At 41.0% G+C, this 20729-nt stretch overlaps 1 protein-coding gene across 1 annotated transcript in view; it reads left to right on the top strand.

The window, feature by feature from the left end:
* The first annotated feature begins 2725 nt into the window (after nt 1-2725).
* The window catches only part of LOC105465511 (mannosidase alpha class 1A member 1), a 171386-nt gene continuing 153382 nt past the window's right edge, over nt 2726-20729 (top strand). The window contains exons 1-2 of the mRNA XM_011713962.3: nt 2726-2927; nt 4157-4984. Coding sequence (XP_011712264.2) covers nt 2901-2927; nt 4157-4984 — 855 coding nt within the window. The 5' untranslated portion in view covers nt 2726-2900. The remainder of the gene's footprint in view (nt 2928-4156; nt 4985-20729) is intronic.

Below are 20729 nucleotides of genomic sequence, written 5' to 3'. Positions count from 1 at the left end.
TTCCAAAGAGCCAATGCACACAAATACTTGCAGGACACAATGTTTTTAAGTTGGGGACAGTTAATACTTATGAAATGTGTTTAAAACAAAACAGTGTATTTCAGCAGAAGCCTGCAGGAACAGAGGGCTCCTGCCCTCACTGCCCCTGGCACCCACGCCCCCTCAAAAAAACGTGATTGGAATTCTATAAAAATAATCTGCCACTCAGGCGTTTCAAAGTAAATCGAGGAAGAGCAAAAACATGGAATCAGAAATATAACAGTAGATTTCAATTTGCATACAAATAACACTGATAGTTTCCTTTAAAACTCTGGTTAATTTCCAACTTAATATATTTCATGTAAAATGAGAGTGCCCATTGAAGTATTGAAACTTCAAGATTAATATTCACAATAAATAATTTTTTACATATTACATTTGGTTTTTTAAATAAGAGCAAAGACCTATTGTGACCTAGAATTTGAAGATAATTAGAAAATCTCCTATTAAAAGATTTTATCAGAAATCTAACTTGTTGGAGAATTTCAGTCATTATTTACTATACATGTAGATTAAATTCATTTCTTTTATTAGATTGTTTTATTTAAAGTAAGAGAACAAAAATCCTCAAAAGGATTCTTCCATAAACTTCTAACCAGTAGTGCCTAGAAACTTCCCAAGAAAAGTTTTTGCACTTTAATTTTTGAGAACTTATAATTTTATAAAAATATAAATTTACCAGTGTTATAAAAATATTGCCAATTTTTCCCCTGTAACTCTGCTCATAATTATTACTTTATTTCATTTTAGGCATGCTAATGTAAAAATTAAATCTACCTTTCGGTAATTTTTTTTGAAAGCAGAAAAATCTAAGCAACAACATTTGTTTGGGGATTTCTTTGTAGTGTTTTGGGGTATCACCAATGATCAGATTTTTAAAAAATAACTTGATTCTAAAGATATAATCTTGAAACACAAAAATTTACAAATTATCAAAGAAATACAAAAAGACATTAAGTATTGAAAAAGGAAAATGTAAGAATTAAGTTTGCAAGCAAACCTGCAAAAATTACAAGAGAGTCATACTTCAAAAGGACTGGCTGGCCAAATAAAAAAACACAGCAAGTATTCAAAAAAAAAAATCCCACAAAATTACTAAGGCTCCTAGGTTTACACTAGACCATCCATAATGAGAAAACAGCAATTTCAGCACTATCATTGCATTCATAAAGACGGTGACATTACCTTCAGGAAGATGTGGCTAAGGAGTCTTAGGGGACAAAGTCAAGGTTTCATTACTTGAAGGACAAGAACCAATCACCTTTATTTTTATCTCAGGGTACAAAGTACTTTTTTCAATGGTAGAATGTCAAGTGCTTTGTAGTATTGAAATCAGAGGAAAGTGTCAGATTTTGCTTCTACAAAATGCACATTTTTACTTGTTGACTCTTTCTACTCCTCCCTTACCATGAGCACACAGGGCTTTATGTGGTTATTTTAAAGAGGATGCATACTTTGATTGCTATGCCTCTTCAGATACCTTCTTTGTGAATTTTTCAAATTTGCTCTGGCCCAAATATCGGTGTTCCCATATAGTTCTTATCCCACCTAAAGCACACAGACACCCTTTAATATGTACCTGTAATCAACCACCCATGTTAACTTCTTGTTTAACATATTATTAAAGCCAGGCTGCAAGTATAACCCTGTCATATAAGAAATACAGAAAATAAGAAAAATCATCTTAAAATAAGCTTCATGATGAACTTAAAAAGAGTAGTTACTTTAAAAGATTTAGAAACAACATAGATAAATTTAAAGTTTTTAGGGGAAAAAAAAATCCTTAAACCCACGTACTAAATTTTGAATATTTCCACTACAGAAGTTAAATGCCCAAACTGATTTGGTATCAAAATTAAAGTGTCAGTAATAGAATTAAGTTATAACTCTCCTTCATCACCATTTTAACATACACTTAAAAGTGGAATTTATTGTTTTGCTGGAATACTTAATAACATTAATTTGAAATAAAGCTTCTAAATATTTCTGGGGCTATAATGCCAGTCTTAAAACATAATTTTTAAAATAAATCATTCCAAAAAAGGATGATCATAAAAAGATTAGCGTTTGGGGTAATTAACCCAGTTCCTATTTATCTATCCGTTCAAGAGGTAACTCAGTTTTAAGGATGTTGTTAGAAACATTATTCCACAGTGATTCAAACCTTTCAGCCTATGCACAACCTACAAATGCATAATCGTTTGAGATAAAAATTGCCTTTCCATCATTAAAAAAAAAAAAATCATCCTTGTTTTCTTTTTCAGGTCTTTCTGAACTTATTACCCTGCTTGGATATGCTGCACTCTTCTGGGCATAGAATTTCATAGCAGGTATCAAAATTACCAAGCCATAAAGCCAGCTTTATCAAACAATAATTTCCTATTAACAAGAACTCTGAGTGTATGACTCATTTTACACAAAACAAGTAGACGACAAATAATGATGGTTAAAATTAATATTTAAATAATTAAAAGAAAACTAGTAAGGATTTCTGATTACTTTTCTACTTTCTCATACAGCTTAACACCTGGAAACAACTGTATTGGAACCACCTTCCTGAAAGGTGTTAGCTGTTTCCTTTGTCTTAAGCACAAACAGAACTAACGTCACATTTCCAGAGAAGGGTGAGGATGAAATAAGGCGACTACAAATCAGCTTTCAGAAATGGGAAGTCAGTCAACGTTTTCCTCTCTGATAACCCTTTATTTGTGCAGCAACAGGGGAATTACAACACATTTTGGAAAATAATTTCTATTGGACCAACTCCTCACTTCGCTGGAAGTAGTCGGATCCAAGACTTAATTTCAACACAATGTTCGACTTATTGCTTGAAGCTACCGCAGCATAAAACTCGTCTTCGAATGGAAAATTTGACCAACTTCTATGAGGTAAATGAATACGAAAAGTAGGGGTGGGCGGGAGAGGCATACAAGTTTTTTCGGTTTTTGGGGGGAAGAGAGGGCGCATACGAAAAAAGTCCTAAGCAATCAGAACTGTCTCTTAAGATGTAAAAGGATGTTATACCAGAGGGCTCAAAAGCTCCCAGGGTCACGGCTCCCCTAACCGAGGGAACTGGGGTTTCACTGCCACCTGGCATCTGGGGAACCCTGGCCTTGGATAAAAAGAGGGTAACTGGAGTAAAGTCGTGCTTCAGAACGACCCAGTGCCCGGGATCCCCTGCGAGTCCCTGTCTTTCCCGGGACTTCCACGGGAGCGCCCCCGACCGCCCCGCGGGGGTCGGAGGAGGAGGCAGGGAGGTCCCGCGCCGGTCCAGGCGCCTCCCGGGTCAGTCGGGGATCAACCACCCCGGGGACCCCGGCCGAGGCCGGCGCAGGATAAACTCCCCGACCCCGAACTCCGCCTGCTGCTTCTCGGGGCTGGGCCTCAGCCACCGGTTCCACCGCCCTCCTCACCGCGGCTCCCGCCTACCTCGCGCCTCCCTGCCCGGCGACCTCCCCGCCGCCGGCCGGGCCCCCGCGAGGCTGCGCTTCCCGTAAACTCCCCGCCCCGCGCAGCCCCCTCCTTGCCTCGGCCCCGCCCCCGCGGGACCCTGGGCAGCGCGTGATTGGCCCGGCCGCGCCGTCACTCTCCGGCCGCGTCGCCTCCCTCGTTTCCTACAGCCCCGAGACCGGCAGTGAGATTAGTGCTAGCGGGGCCGCGGCGGAGGGTATCGTGCTGCTCTATTCGCTGCCACTCGCCCGCAGGTCCGCGCGCTCGCCCACCTGAGTCGCGCCGGGGCTGCGGAGCCACGGGCCAGCGTGCTCAGCCCAGCCTAGGAAAGAGGCAGCAGTCTCAGCGCGGAGATGGGGAGCTGGCGAAGTTGACGAGTCCCCCGCCCACGCTGCGCCCCTCCTGCCCAGAGGTGCGCTGCCCCTCCACGAGGTGCTAGCGCGCTGCCCTGCCCCCCGCCTGCGCGGGACAGCCCGCCCCTACCCACGGGACCCGAAAACTTCACCCCAAGTCTGAAGAGTGGGTTGCGAGGGCGGTGCCCGGAGCTGGACAGGAGTCTGCTCAAGGGGAGCGGTCCTGGCGACTCGCCAGGAGTCGGAGGGCGGAGACCCGCTGGAAACTTTATCATCGCCGTAATTACTACGTTTTACTGTTTCTCTCCCCGCAGGGGCTGCAGCCAGCGGTCTGTCGCGCGTGCCTGTGTGCCCGAGGAGCCGCCCCGGGGAGAAGACCCGGCGCGGAGTTGTTCCCCCAGGGGAGATCCGCAGCCCAGCCGAGGGGGTCGGGCGGCCTGGATACGCAAGACCCAGCCCCGCAGCCGCGGACGCCCAGCGGCGGCGAAGTTTGGCTGCTGAGCAGCGCGGCGCTGGGCCACTGGACAGCGGGAGCGATGCCCGTGGGGGGCCTGTTGCCGCTCTTCAGCAGCCCTGCGGGCGGCGGCCTGGGCGGGGGGCTTGGCGGCGGCGGCGGCGGCAGGAAGGTGTCGGGCCCCGCCGCCCTCCGCCTGACAGAGAAGTTCGTGCTGCTGCTGGTATTCAGCGCCTTCATCACGCTCTGCTTCGGGGCGATCTTCTTCCTGCCAGACTCCTCCAAGCTGCTCAGCGGGGTCCTGTTCCACTCCAGCCCCGCTTTGCAGCCGGCCGCCGACCACAAGCCCGGGCCCGGGGCGCGCGCCGAGGACGCGGCCGAGGGGCGAGCCCGGCGCCGCGAGGAGGGGGCACCCGGGGACCCGGAGGCCGCCCTGGAGGACAACTTGGCCAGGATCCGCGAAAACCACGAGCGGGCTCTCAGGGAAGCCAAGGAGACCCTGCAGAAGCTGCCCGAGGAGATCCAAAGAGACATCCTACTGGAGAAGAAGAAGGTGGCCCAGGATCAGCTGCGTGACAAGGCGCCGTTCAGAGGCCTGCCCCCGGTGGACTTCGTGCCTCCCATCGGCGTGGAGAGCCGGGAGCCCGCCGACGCCGCCATCCGCGAGAAAAGGGCAAAGATCAAAGAGGTGAGTGGGCCGCGCCAGAAATGCCTCCCGACGGGCCGTGTTTTTCAGGGAAAAACGTCAAGCCTCTGAAACTCTGAAGACTGCAACAATGCAGTGTATGGGGAGATGGAGGTGTGCTCCCTCCACCAGGTGCTGTGTCAAAAGCTGTTTCGTTTCCTGTTTTCAATATGGTAGTAGATGTGTCCAGTAAGTTCTAAGGTCAAATCTCATTGCTTTTAACTTGCGTGCTCTTGCTCTGGTGAGCACAAGCCACACGAAGTAGGTATAAATTCATGGGCAGGTAATATACAAACCTCTTTCTCTGGCCGCTACACGGTTAATCATCCCACCAGTAACAGCGACCGCACTGATCAGCCCCCTGGTAAGGACTGGGGACGTGGCTTTAAAGTGAGGCTTCACGCGTGGTAAATGGAGCCGGCATACCCCGGGTTCAGCCATGTGGCCCTTGTCTGCCAGGTGGAATTCTGTGTGTACTTCCAGACTATAAAGATGAAACTTGAGAACTTCCCATCATCGAGGGATACTATTGTTTACTTTTTTAAAAAATGAAAATATAAAAAGTCTTCTGCCTCTTGTATTTCTAATGCACAGCCAGAAATAAGGTATTCCATGTGATGCAACAGGTTTGCCTCCACAGCAGCACAATGGTGACAAACTTAATCCAGGATAAACATGGACTTTGATACGTCTTTCCTAATTTCCTTCTCGTAATTTTCAGTTAGAACTTGTAACATGTGATTAGGTCAGGACCAGCTTAAAGCTGAAGGGGGCCGTAAAAAGTCCTTTCAGGCTGTCGTTTTCAAGATGAAAATCGAAGGGCCCAGAGCTCCAGAACCCGTTAGTGATGAGTCAGGACTTGAAGCCTGAGGTCCGAACTTCCACCAGTCACCTGTCACCACGTTGTCTGTCGACATGCCTCCTCTCTGAGCTACTTCCCTGTGTGAAACGGTGCCAGCCTGGGTTTTACATAGAAAAGCTGTAGGAACCACATTAAAAGCATGTCATTCCAAATCTTGGTTCCATTTTCTAAAATATGAATGGAGGTAATATTTTTGCCATTTAAAAAATAATATAATCTCTGTGAAAGTAAATATTGTGTTTTCATATTGGGTAGGTAATCAGGAGAGGAAGTCCCTGATCCCATTTTCATAGAGTAAACAGATTTTTTAAGGTGGTTGAGAGGTATTTAGCGTAAGTGGCTGCAGAATGAAGGCAGCCACTTACGCTAGGATTTGTGACTTTGTAATATATGACCAGCTGAGTTTGGTTAAGCTGTAATTGAGCAAGTTAAAGTGGACTTGGATCCCTTTCAGTTTGATAAGAATGCCTTCATCCCTCCTGTGCAGGCAGCTTATTTCCACAGTCCATGGGCATATCTGCTTTTTTGAGACCCCTCCTCAGGGACAGAACCCTCCCATACTTGGGGGAATGGATTCTACTCTCCAAAACAACTCTCTTAGCAGTTTCCTTTCTCCATGAAATCCTGCCTGTGCTACCAAATCAGGAAGGTGGAACAAAGCTCTACCTCTTACCAAATCCTCCCAGACTCTTTAATAATATCCAACCAAAACCATAGGAAATTAACCCCAAATGATCTGTATCTGCATGTGTTTCTGTTAAATTTGAACAGTGTAATTCATACATGTCATGCATCCAAAGCCATACAAGCTGCCAGTTAGCTAGTACAAAGTCACAGTTGTCCAAGGAAAAGATTTTAATACTAAAGATACATAGATGTTAAGCTGTTGGTACTGACCAACAGTGATTACAAGTGCATTCAGAGCAGAACCAGTGAGACAGTAGCAGTCTCAGACTCAGGACAGCATATTAACAGTGTACATATCCATCCCTGGTAGATCCATGTTGTCTGTGTCCCTAAATCACAAGGTCTTAATTAACCATGTAAACGAGATTTATGTAGCCTCTGTCTAACATCTTAGCACCTAGATGTTTTGAAACCGCTCAGTCTTGCATAAACTAGTGGAACTAAATGTGTTCTTTAAAATTCCTTGTTGCTGTGAGAACCCAAAAGAGCCAGCATAATTAGCTTCAGCGTTTAGTCAAAGGCTAATGGGAAGAAATGGATTATGATTTTCCATCAGATTAGTTCAGGCAGATGTATTCCTTTGGAAACCAAAAGGAAAAAAAAATTATGATGCTGTTCTAAAAACTGTGCTGTAAATATTTGGCTTTAGAGAGGCAAGAGTGGTTGCCCATTATAAATAGGGCACTGGACTTTACATATTTGGATTCAGTTTCAGGCACCACTGTGGACTTTTTGTTATAAACAAAATCTTTGCCTTAGTTTTATTCTTTACCATTCTTGTGTTTTCTTTTTCTTTTCTTTTTTTTTTTTTTTTTTGAGACAGAGCCTTGTTCTGTTGCCCAGGCTGGAGTGCAGTGGCACGATCTCGGCATCTCGGCATCCAACCTCTGCCTCCTGGGTTCAAGCGATTCTTCTGCCTCAGCCTCCCAAATAGCTGGGATTACAGGCGTGTGCCACAACACCCAACTAATTTTTGTATTTTTAGTAGAGTCTGGATTTCACCAAGTTGGCCAGGCTGGTCACGAACTTGACCTCAAGTTATGGACCCACCTGGCCTCTCAAAGTCCTGGGATTACAGGTGTGAGCCACCATGCCTGATCTGTTCCTGTATTTTCTAATTCTCTTTATACTTAGGTTCTCTATCACACCTGAATGTACTAACACTTATAGTTAAAATTTAGAAAGTGCACTCAAATCTAACATGTTGGAAGCTTGGATTGTAATTTGAGTCAACCTGTTATTTTGTACTTGGTTCAAAGTCAGTCAATACTATTTTTTATATCTACAGCACAATTATGTTACTAGTACTGCAGTAGATTTTTAGCAACTTTGTGTCTTAGGGGAGATACTCTGTTAATTTCAAATAGGTCATTGTACAGAATGCTTCACAAAAAATGTTAAATGCTTTCCACTACTAATTTGATGGATGGTAAATCTTTGATGTAAAACTTCAAAATAGAATTAAGATCTTCCTTCCTTAACCCCTGTTAAAACTTTGTAAATTAACTCTGGGATTTCGCTGAGATTTAAGATACATACATAGTGTATATTTATTTTCATGAGTTTGATCTTAAAATTGTACTCAGGTTGTCCTTTGCTTTAAAAAGCAGTGTTACAATAATGAAGCACAGAAGTTAAAATAGCAGCATGCAAGTTTTAGAAAAATAGTCCATTTACTTTTTTTTTTTTTTAAATCAGAAATCGTTTTTAGCTTCCCTTCTCCCCTGCCCTGCAACCTCTCCCACTTGCACAATGAGCCTGTGCTGTCCTTTAGGATTTAGAGTCTTAATCCAATTTGGAGGAAGATTTTTTTTTTTTCGTTTTCTGGAATTAAGGGGGGTCCTGAGTAATAGGGGCTGGGGCTAAAGACTGTCAGATTGTCAGAGGGGACTCCTTTCTTCTCAGGCTGGAATCCTCACCAACCTAAGTGGGGATTGGGAGTATGTGCAGACTGGCAGCCTTAGATTTGTCGTGTAAGGTGACCCTGCACCTGTGGGGTCCTATAGCCTATAATTTATGTTAACTATCGACAGTTTACCCTTTTGTTAAAGATCAGATGTGAGAATAATCTGCCTTGACAGGTTAAAGCAAAACACTTTTATTTTGACACTTAACTTTCTAGTTTATTTTTATGGGTAGTTCTGGGGTGGAAAATAATATTTACAAAATAATAAAAGCCATGATTTGGAGACCCGACCCAAGAAGCTTCAACATCCTTAGGTTGCTTGCCTGTGCCACTGTGCTGGACACATTCCCTACTGAACATAGGTCACTGTGGAATTGCTGCACCCAGGGGCCCTTCCCCAGAGCAGGGAGGACATGGGGTGTTTGCGAAGGTTTTTCTCTCCTTAGCAAGTAGATAAGTATTCAACAGTGTAAGTACTGGAGTAGGTGCTGACTGCTAATATACAAAAGCAAAAAAATACATATATACATTAATGGGTAGTTAATTACGTTCAGCTTCATTTTCTGTAAGCTGTTGATAGTTTCTCCGAGAAGAGTATTCTGTCTTCCTCTTAACTAGGATTCATATAAAGGAGCTGCTTATGTATATGGGACTTACAACCTAGTTAAAAGTGTGAAAAGAGGTTTTAAAAAATGTATTTTCAAACAAATGCAGCTATCTACACTTCTTAGATGAGCTAATGAACTAAACCATCTTGAAAAATGTATCTTAGTATTACACAAGATGCATTTGTATGAGATCTGAATTGGTTGGAATTCGCTGAAGAACTTACATATTTGAATCAGATTATTTCATAAGCTCTAGTGATGCAAATTTTTTATTGAAGAGAATTTTAAGCATGTGTCCGAAGGTCAGAGGGAAGGAATACCTGCAGATCCGTGTGAGGGGTGAGGGCTGAATACACAGGGTAGATCAGAATTGCGCTGGAACCTGGTTATACCCCCTAACCCAGTCGAGCACCTGTGGTCTTTTAAATGTCTTTCTTTATAATTGTGTGTATGTTGGTCAAAGAAGAGTTTGATTAGTAAAAATAGGAACAGCCATGATGGGCTCCAGAGATACTGTGAAACGAGTGGCAAAACAGCCTGTCCCCCAAGTAGATGAAAATAGTAAACGAGATACCTGTTTGGTGGTTTAGGGAAGAGATTCCCTCTTTGAGGAAATGAGTCTTGACTTTTCCCTCAGTATTCTTAGCCTAGTTCCTTGCTTGATGTTCAGTGATTGAGCTGTATCTTATCCCCACCCACCACCTCTCAATCTGTTAAAAGGCCCTTTACACAAACTCTGCAAATTATGGCATGATAACTTTAAATCTCAGATTTTAAAACTAAATGTACGCTCTAAGTCATAACGTATTGCATCTGAATGAGATCTGAGAGATGGCTCATTCATTTTACAGTAAAGGCAACCAAGACACAAAGATCTTTCTGGAAATCACATCACCAGCTAGTGGCAGAGTTGAGTTGCAGAGGGAAGCCCCAGTCTTCTGTGAGTGTTGCTCACTGTCCCCCACATGGCTTGTCTCCTAAATAAAACTCCAAAGAATTGTATAAATTATCCGTGTTTATTATTTGCAGGCCCTAATAGAGAGTAAAAAAATATACAATTCTGCATTATTATAAATTTGACCTTATACTAGCTTGGTGGTTTTTTCTTTTTTTTTTTTCAGCCAACCATGGATCAAAGTAATTTTTAAGTCAATTGTGGTAATTTTTAAAAATCTTACCAATGGCGTGGTTTAGAAGCCTTCTTCTTTGTAAAGACACCCAGGGAAAGCTTGATAGGACATCTTGTTCTCTTTATAAAGAGCTCTCCAAGAAGCACAGGCATTTGTAATCATTCAGTTAAACAATCTTTATGAAGAAAAGTGGGGAAAAGAAGGAAGGGAGAGCAGAAGAGAGTGAGTTACTGTCTATACAAAGGGTGAAAGGGGAGCACCCAGGGAAGGGACATGTGGTGACTAGAAGTGCTGCTTTAAAATTATAAATGTGTGTGCTCCTCTGATACTGCACCATGGATAACAGAAGAATGGCAGCTAACCTAAAGGATGATTGTTTTAAAAGTAGACATACATGTAAAAATCACATCAATCTATGGGCAATTCTTTCCACCCAAGTAGGTTCTGGTGATTCTCTTTTTGGGTGCACTTACCTGTCTCTGCTCCATCCGTTTGGAGCAATGTCGTGGTTAGAAGGATGGTTCTGGACTCACATAACCTGGGTCTGAATCTGTTCTCTACCATTCTCTAGCTTTGCGACCTTCTGCAAATGATTTAATCTCTCAGAACTTTAGTTTCCTCATTTGTAAAACGAGGTTAATAGTACCCACTTTGTTGGATCCCAAGGCTTAAATGTGATAGTAAAGCACTTAGAATGGTATCAGACATGAAGTGGGCACACAGTAAAAGCTGCTTGTGATTGTTGCTGTTACTGGTCACCACCAAAAGCCATCAAGCCAAGATTGCATTGATCCATATACTGTTTAGTAACTCAGGAAAGTGGATAATGGAGTTTCAAAAGGGCATCAAAAATAGTTAAAATTGAGTTTTAGTGCTTAAAGGGATACATTTCCAGTTCATCAAAAAGACCTTTCCATATAGCTGTAATTTTATTGCGCTACGGTCAACACTGATTTTCTTTGATTTCTGCCAAATTCCAAAAAAACTTAAGTATCTTTAGAATGATATACTTACTGCATATACATCTTCAGCTTCTTCAGAATATGTGTTAAAGAATTAATTTGTCTCTTTCTCACAGTCAAATATGCCTGTTCCTGCAGATACCATCTTTCTCAGAGTAATCACAGTCGAGTTATTTTAATTTCTCTTTTTTCTAATAAAGAATTTTTTTATTTACACAATACAGATCGGGTCTCACTATATTTCCCGAGCTGGTTTCAAACTCCTGAGCTGAATCAGTCCTCCCACCTCGGCCTCCCAAAGTGTTGGGATTACAGGTGTGAGCCACCATGCCTGGCTGAGTTACTCGTCTTAAGTATTGAAGTTATTCTTCTACATAAAGAGATCAAGTAAAGTGAATTTCAGTCTGTTTCGTCTTGGAGGAATGTTTTTAAGAAGTGAGAATTATTATTTTAGGCTTGGCAAAAATTACGTAATTATGATAAATTCTATAATCAGAGCTCCGTCCATCACCTGATAGTCGAAGTGCGCATAAATCAGTTTTATTTTGTAGCTCAGAGACTTTGGTCTTTCTGAGAGCTTCACATTGAATTTAGATTTATTAGGATCCCAGAGCCACTATTCATTTTACACATGAGAAATAAGGCCAGTGAGCTGTGACTTCCTGAGATGCCCCCAGTGTACAAACAATAGCTGAGAATTGCTTCTCAGGTGTTGAGAAGTACTGAGAACCAGGCCTCACTCCACCTGGGATAATCTTGACTCTAATGAGAACGTGTGCTTTGGTGACTGGCTGACCAGGCCTTCCCTCCTCAGCCCCAAATGACGGGCCAGCTGCCAGAAGCCCCACTGAGACCATCGTAGAGGGAGGTGGGACATCTTTGCTGGGTAGGGGGTTGCCTAAGAAAGCAATACGGGCTAATTCCTTTGCTCCCAGGAATGTGGCAGCAGTGCCCCACCCCCACTGAGTTCTGCTAAAGATGTCTGTGATCATTAGGTACTTGAAAGAAAACAAATGAGATTAAGGCTTAAGAGCATTTAAAAGTCACAGCCCTCATTTCTGTCATGAATACTCTGGTAGTTGCTTTCCGTACTTCAGAGCCGAGCAGTCCTGCAGATAATCCAGAACAGAGATAATAAAATTGAAAAGCACACGTATCCTTTGTGTTTACTCGACTTTTGTGACTAGAATGACTCCTTCTTTCTCACGTTTCTCAGTCCACTCATCTCCCTGGCTGTTAAGTTTATCGAAAGCCCAGTCCCTGATTGGCTCTGCTGCTTTCTCATCACTCTTGCTCTACATCCTTCATTCAGGTGACACTCAGAACATATTATATTAACTTCATTTGCATTTTTCATATTTTTATGTGGGTCGCTAATTAGATCATCCTGTCTTGTGTGGGAGTGTTTAGTATGAGCAACTTAGTATGAGAGAGGGCGTGGAGATGAGGGGATAAAAACCTGATGAAGGACACCAAGTTCTGAAAGGGTGGTTTAATAACACAGCATTGCCACCCTCTGAAACAGTCTTTGTTACTGGTGCCTGTTTGTCTGTGCTAGGAGTTTATGAGAAAGGGGGTGAAAGTAATTGGTGTCCGAAGGCCTGTGAATGACTATGGCCAAGATGTGAACTCAGGCCATCCACAGACTTCAAGCTATTGCTAGTGTCTCCGTTTCTGCCAAATCCTTCCTCATTAAATGATCTCCTCAAGGTCCCTTCAGAACCCTCAGTTCTTCTAAATGACGGGATGATCTCAGAAATAGTACAGGAGGCCGGGGATCCTAGCCTGTGCTGGGGGTGGCATGTCCAGCTTCCTGAGCTGATGTTTAGGTCGTGATTGTCTGTCCCTAGTTCCTCTTTCACGGGAATACATGCTGGAGCTACGTACTAAAAAGAGAAGTGTGTTTCCTCACTATATCTCTCTCTATCGGGGCATAAGACAAGAGAACAGACCTGTGGAATAATTAGGGAAGTCAGGGGTATGTACCCCGTCTCAAAATCTGATTCCCAGCTGCCTGAAATTGACCACCAGTGTTTCCTTTTTACTGTTTTTGTTTTGTTTTTTTGTTTTTGAGATGGAGTCTTGCTCTGTTGCCAAGACTGGAGTGCAGTGGTGCAATCTTGTCTTGCTCTAACCTCCGCCTCCTAGGTTCAGGCAATTCTCCTGCCTCAGCCTTCTGAGTAGCTGGGATTACAGACACCTGCCACCATGCTTGGCTAATTTTTGTATTTTTAGTAGAGACAAGGTTTCTCCACATTGGCCAGGCTAGTCTAAAACTCCTGATCTCAAGTGATGCATCCACGTTGGCCTCCCAAAGTGCTGGGATTACAGGCATGAGCCACTGTACCTGTCCATTTATTGATTCTTAAAGGCTTGCTTTAAACGTAGATGAATGAAGTTGCTCAGCAGAGTTATTAATATACTTGTCTTAGCAAGGGATAGAATAGGTTTGTTGAAGCAAGTGTCGTCCATTGTGTTATTTCATTTTATAAACTCATGTCTGCTTGGGAAAGAAAAATTTGAAAGCACACTAGAGTAAGAAAAAAAAAATCCTTCATGGTTTTATCAGTAACTAAGTAGTGTCAATAATGCTCCTTCCTAACCCTAATATTTAAGTTCATTTTTCCCCTATGGTTATAACCACACTATATATACTTTTTTTTCCATTTGCTTTGCAAGTGTCATTTTATGTTAGCATAATATATCCATGTCAAAGCATCATACTTTATTTAACCAGTCCTTTGTACCTGAACATTTAGATTATTTCCACTTTTTTGTTTTTATTTAAAATGCTGAGACAGACACCTTTGTCTAGTAAATTTCTGTCTCACTTTTTATTGCGCACACCCTGGTAAGTGGGATTTTCTCTTAAATTCTTAAGAGGGGAAATAAATTGGCCAACAGATAGTACGTTTTGAGGGATAACTTTCCAGAAACCATTTATACTCCCATGTATCATATAGTGAATGAAGTCTATTGATTCTTTGTGAATTTCATAGGTGATGAAGCAGTATATGGCATTTTCAATTTGCTTTTCTTTGATCAACACTTTCTCCTGTGTTGGTCATTTGCATTTCTTCCTTGTGAGTTGTATAGATAGAACAAGGAAATTTTAAAAGGAGGAAGATTGGGAAGATGGCAAAGATGGCACAGCTTGGAGGCCTAAGGAGTGAGATCCACCAGAGGAGATGGATCTGGCAGGGTGGCTGAATGGAACATGGACTCCTGTGGGAGGCAAAGTCCCCAAGGCAAGAGTTAGAATTTTATAAAGCAAAGTTGCAAGAAAAAAAATTTTTCCCCTAGATTGCACACTTAGGATAAAATATCCTTTATTGATAGGAGCTCTTACCAGGCTCTTGGGACAGCCCACATCCCTCAATTACGACCTAGCCAGCTTGAGCAGCGCATCTTCATTGTTAAGTGATAGTTGGGATTTTGCCTCAGATATTTGAGGAAGGTATTGACCTCTCTGGAGATCTGCGGAAGGATCTTTCTCCTTTTGGAGTGAATCAGGATGCTTTTCTAATAGTTGAAGATCAAAAGTAGTCCAAATAGAATTTGAGAAGTGATTTTAATGATGCCAGAAAATGGCAAGTCTTACAAAGCTGAATTCTTAAGGAAGAAAATTTAACCAAAAGGAAATTGTGAGATTTCATAGAAATATTTGTTCTTATGTGTGAAGAGGCAGGCTAATCTTTTGTGTGTGAGAGGTCTTCAGTGTTTTAATAGGATAAATATGCATTTTATCAAAGATATTTTTAAAGAAAAGCATGATTTTTTGTGTGTGAAGTTTGTGCTTTTTTTTTTCCACACTAAATCCTTCAAATGTTTTTAGTCATGTTTTTTAAGATAGTGAAGAGCTGCATATTTCAAAATGTATTTATATTCTGACCTTGGTTCATAAAAGTCTGCCAAACGCCAGAACTATTTAAATTTGGCTATAACACTGTGTTAACATGATGAATAATGATTGACATAAATGTACTATTTTTTTATAAATTGTAGTTAGACGTGATAGTAATTTTAGAATATTTACAACACTATTTTTGGAGACTTTCTTTTAGTCAACTAGCAGTGTTGAATGTTTTATCTAGCCAACTACAGGTTTTCAGCTCATAATTAGAAATGCCTGAGAAGTCCGTATTGTGATTTAAGGAGTTATTAGCCCAAGTCAGCAATTTTATGAGGCATTCTTATTAGGAGGTATAAAATGAACTTTATGTAGTAAAAAACGTATTTTATAATTGGCATGTATCTAATACATTGTATACATTCACTCATATTAAGCACTTTGGTTAGTCTTCATTATTTAATCCTCCTGTGGTTACTTAACATAGAATGTGTAATGAAGAACTCAGTAGCTTTAAAGGGGGGTGGATGAGGAGCATAGAAAATGAAGATGATTTATTAACTACTGTTGAAAGCTGCCTTAGCAGTTAGGGTGAATAAAAATGATGATTTATTAAGTATTCCATCAGTAATAAGATAAAGCCACAGTATAGGGTTGGAAGTACTTCTATTTTCCCTAACTCTAAAGAATACAGAGTTTCTGTGACATTGGCTCTTTGCAGTCATTCGTCCCTTCCAGAGCTATCATATTGAGGGCAGGAGAAAGAGCTTCCCCTATTCATCCATGTGTCCAACAGATCAGTTAGCTCTGGGCCCTGCCCATAATAGGGCCCAGTACATATGTGTTGAATGAATATGCTCTTTGAAATAAACATGCCTGCAGGTGTTACTCACGTTAAGTATGATTCCGTGCTAAGTAATCTGGTATTCCTGAAGTGGTGTCCACTCATCTTTGAAGTCCTTTCTAATGTATATACTCAATGGCTACAAGCCTTTGTCTTTTTGATTTTTTTTTTTTTTGTACAACAGTCAGAAGTCATTTAGAATCAGACCTAGTGAATAAAGAGACTAATGAATGTAGGAAATGCCTTTTCCAGTTTTCAGGTTGTTTTCCAGAATGATTTATAAAATGAAAACTGCATTCATTTTCTTATATGACTGTAAACTGGTGAAAGTGGTGCAAAAAAAAAAAAAAAAAAAAACTTTTGACCAAATATAACGCTGGTGAAATAAATGTAGATGATTGTGAGATTCCTTTAAAGGCCAACACTCGAATATATAAAGATTCTGTTGTTTTATTGAAAAGTGTTTATATCTGCAGCCATTTTTTTAAGATATGTTATTTTTAAAGTAGGTAGTGTCTTCATTTCTTTATTACCTAGAATACTGGACACTATTTAATAAGGGATGCCGTTTTTCTTGTATTTCAGTTTTATACAGGATATACCTAGAGTTGGTTTTGTTTTGCTTCCATTTTGGCAAAAATTTTTGAGAGATAAAGGTGTCTTAATGAGTAATGCTTACAGTACCACACTAAAATGAAAAGTCATAGGTTAGCTGTTATTTTCCACTAGAGAAATCAGAATTACATAAATATTTTCCTCCCTAAGAAGGTGTGATATTTTGAGAAAGAGAAAGAAGCTTGGTTTTCTATTTCCCAGTTTCATGTTGTTTCTCTTGAAAAGTGCTGTCTCATATAAATAATTGCATGGTAGAGGCTCAATGAATTTTATGCATTTGTCAATGGTCCCTTTTCCAGTTTATTCTGCGGATGACTCTTAATCTTCCTAAAATGTCACTTCTCCCATATTGCCCAACTCAGGTTTTAATGGTCCTCCATTTCCTATAAAGTAATGAGTCAGACTTCAACATGCATCAGAATCACCTGCAGGGCATGTTAAACTAGATTGCTGGTGCGGGGCGCAGTGACTCACACGTGTAATCCCAGCACTTTGGGAGGCAGAGGGGAGGATCACTTGAGGCCAGGAACTCGAGACCAGCCTGGCCAACATGGTAAAACCCTGTCTCTACTAAAAATACAAAAACTAGCTGGGTGTGGTGGTGTGAGCCTGTAGTCCCAGCTATTCGGGAGGCTGAGGCCGAAGAATCACTTGAACCCAGGAGGCGAAGGTTGCAGTGAACTGAGATTGTGCCACTGTACTCCAGCATGGGTGACAGAGTGAGACTCTGTCTCAAAAATAATAATAATAAAATTTTAAAAGCCTGGAGTTTGATTCAGTAGGCCTGGATGGGCCCCAGAATTTTCATTGTTAACATGTTGCTAGGTGATACTGATGCTTCTGGTCCAGTGACTTCAGCTAGAAAAACACTGCTCTAGAATGAAGTCACAATGAAGTCACAAATGTTTAACATGGTATCCGTAGTCGTCCATAAATCTGCCTCAGTTTACTTCTTGAGTTGTATCTCTGTTACTTACCAGGAAGGACTCTGTGCTTCCACAAAACTTACATGGTTACTATCTCCAGAACACATGTAGTTTTGGATTTTACCTTGTTTACTTTGTGATTCTCAAAAGGAGAGTCTTATCACGTGCTCAAAATTCATGTCCTCATGAAGCCTTCTTTACATGCTCAACCTTTACTGATCCCTCCCTTCTGCAAATTCCCATGTTATTTATTATTTCTGTCTTTGGCCTGTGTGTCACTGATTTCATGTGCACATATGTTATCTTTCAAGTAGATTTCAGACACCGTAAAAGTGGGGACACCTTTTTTATCTCATAGGTCCATGGCCCAGAATTTGACAATAAAAAGCAATTCATCTTGAATGTAACCCAGATTAAGTATATCAACAAAATGTTTTACAAATATGAGGCAGTATGGCAGAGTAGAAACACTTCTGGCCTCCTTTTCCACACCTTTGAAAGGGAGCTAATAATTCCTCTTTTTCAGAGTTGTTGTAGGAGTTAGAATAGAAAATGTATGTGAATCTCTGAGCGCAATGCCTGGCATATAGCATTCGTTGTTCAATACATAGTATGTACTTACTAGCAGCAAGGAATTGGTGGGAGTAATAAGCTTGGACTTCTGCTAAGGACAGGGGTTGATAAGTAAATTGGATTCAGAAAGTCATTTCCAGGAAAGGAAAGTATGTTTTGGCTGCAGTGTTGCTGTATTGACCAATAGCTTGTATTTTCTATTGTTGCCTCCCTTTTTAGTTGTTGTTGCCAAAATTGTCACTTCCTGTGGCAGGAAAGTAAGCATTATTTTGCCTTGTTAGAATTGTTATTACACAGAAGGGATGCTCATCCTCAGGAAAACCATAGAGAGGGTGTTGAATGGAGTGGTTCCTCATTCATTCATCAGTGTCCAGTTACCTCTGACTTCTGGGCCTGGTGTCACACAACACTCAGATATGTGGGGAAGAAAGAAAACCAGGGGAAAAAGAAATCTGGAGAAATACCTTCAGGGCATAGAAAGAAATAATTTTTGTGAGCTGAAAAGCTGAAAATATTTCAGAGATAGCTACGTGTGTAAATTTAGCTCAATAATTAGGCATATGGTGCTTTCATTTTAGGATGTATCCACCCTTTGTGATAATATCCGTTGATTATTAGAGCTGCTGCAGCTTTAACTACGTTGCCAGCAGAGATTCCTAGTGCATTTAAGACAAGAATTCAAGAGTGAAATGGAAAACTGAATTAATAATTTGTTCTTGGGTGGTTTTAATCTGCTCCTTATTAACTTTGTAGTTTATGCCTGGAGGATTAGATTTGGAAACAGAACACCAACTAATGTTCTAAAAGTTTATTTCCTTTTATTGGAACATTATACTCAGAGATTTTCTGAAGAACATTTTGGCTGTTTTAGTCTTAAATACGAGGTACACTTAAGTTCTTATGATTCAACCTAAAATAATAGAAAGCTTTTAATCTATGATATTAATTTTAACTTTTAAAGTATTTCATGTTAGACTTCAAGGCAGGAATTGTTTAATAAAAACCAACTAATAGAAGGAAAGATATTCTTCATTGGGCACGAGGATATTTGGGTCTCTTTTCCCAAGCTTTTTAAAATCCCCCTAGGTCTATATTTTTCAATCTTAGAATTTTAAATCTGCTTGCTGTTGATGGTAAAGAAAATAGGAAAATTAAAATCAAAGGTTATTTCTGTTTACTTCCTGTACCTTGTCAAATGTTTCTAAAATTGATTGAAAACAAACCATTGTAATTTTATAAATTGAAAAAAGAGTCATATTCTAAGATATAGCCTAGTAGGATAAGCTGAAATAGGAAGTTGTCTTTGGGAGAGTGGGAGATGGTGATGCTGTCCATCTGCTTCTTGCTTAAAGCTTTAACTACCATCCTATTAGAATATACCTGAGAGTCTGGGAAGTCAGTGTCACTATTTGCTTCTGTGGTTGTAGTTCTCCACCCACCTGTGATCTGAAGAATTACACCCTAGGTTTTTATAAGGTAAAGGCTCTACAATGTAGACATTTAGAAGGGACTTCTTTGAAAACTAGGAAGAAGTTTGGCAAAGTATAATACCAGGTATTGGTCTGAGTTAACCAGTGGTAGTTTATTTATTAGAAAACTAGTCTGAATTTATGTATTCTTGATAAATACAAGTTTTGACAGAAATTCTCCACTTTTGATGGATGTGGTAATAGAGGTTGAGGATTTTTTAGCCAGATATGCTGCAGGTAATCAGGTGTTAGTTCTAGCTTAATAATTAGCTTAATTTAGTATTAGCTCTCTTTTTCTGTCGTACTTTTTACCCATGCTCTTAATGATCTTCCATCCTTGAGTGTGTTCTGCTGGTGAGATGCGGTGCTAATGGTGCAAAGGCAGACAGCAGGAGAGTTGCAGAGTGGTACTATATATTTTACACACGTCAGAAGACTAGTCACCTTAATACTAAGTAATTGACTATGATTGGCAACAGGGAATGAGCAGCCCTCTCGCTTCCTGGAACCTTGAGAGGTGAATTCCATACATTACCGCTGGTGTTCAGAAGGATCACCTTTTTCTGACCTGTGGGCACTCGCCCCTAACCTTTTAGAATTCCTGATAGAGGAAGGTGTCTAGTTACATGATTAGTTAGCACATTTGTGGACCTTTAGCTTTCAGTAGAGTTGCTCAAAAGCTGTCTTAGAAAGTAATGCCTTTGGTTGATTTGAAATCTCATGCATCAGCCGTGTTGCCAGTGTTTTCCAAAACACTGGGGGATTTTTGCAGACAGCACTTTCAGGGGCTGATTTGAAAGTAATAAGCCAAACTGGCAGGGAGGGAAGGTTCTTCCTTCACCTCAGTGTTACTTTACTCTGGAGTGCCCTGTCTTCACAAATCCAGGGGACACACAACACATTAGTAGCCATAAGAGTGTCTGTTGTGTGTTATGCAGCCCAGAGTCTTCCACTGGTATATACCAAGTCCCCAAGTTAGACATTTCTCTTTTAAACAGAATTTTGTCTTCATATTTAAAATAAAAATTATCTTCCTCAGTTGGCTTTTTTTTTTCTTTTTTTTTGAGACGGAGTTTTGCTCTTGTCGCCCAGGCTGGAGTGCAGTGGCATGATCTCAACAGGTGATCCTCCTACCTTGGCCTCCCAAAGTGCTGGGATTACAGGCGGGAGCCACCATGCCCGACCAGTTGACTTTTAAACCTCAGCTATTAATTTGCAAGTATATTTGGTTTATGAATAACAGCAGCAACAATAACAATGATAATTTTCTCTTTTTCTCTAGGTTTAAAACAGAGGCAACAGTTAAAACTATACTT

The sequence above is a fragment of the Macaca nemestrina genome, chromosome 5 (assembly GCF_043159975.1).
Source record: "Macaca nemestrina isolate mMacNem1 chromosome 5, mMacNem.hap1, whole genome shotgun sequence".
NCBI classification, from domain to species: Eukaryota; Metazoa; Chordata; class Mammalia; order Primates; family Cercopithecidae; genus Macaca; species Macaca nemestrina.
The sequence above is the reverse complement of the archived record's forward strand: the minus strand, read 5'-3'. Positions and strand labels throughout refer to the sequence as shown.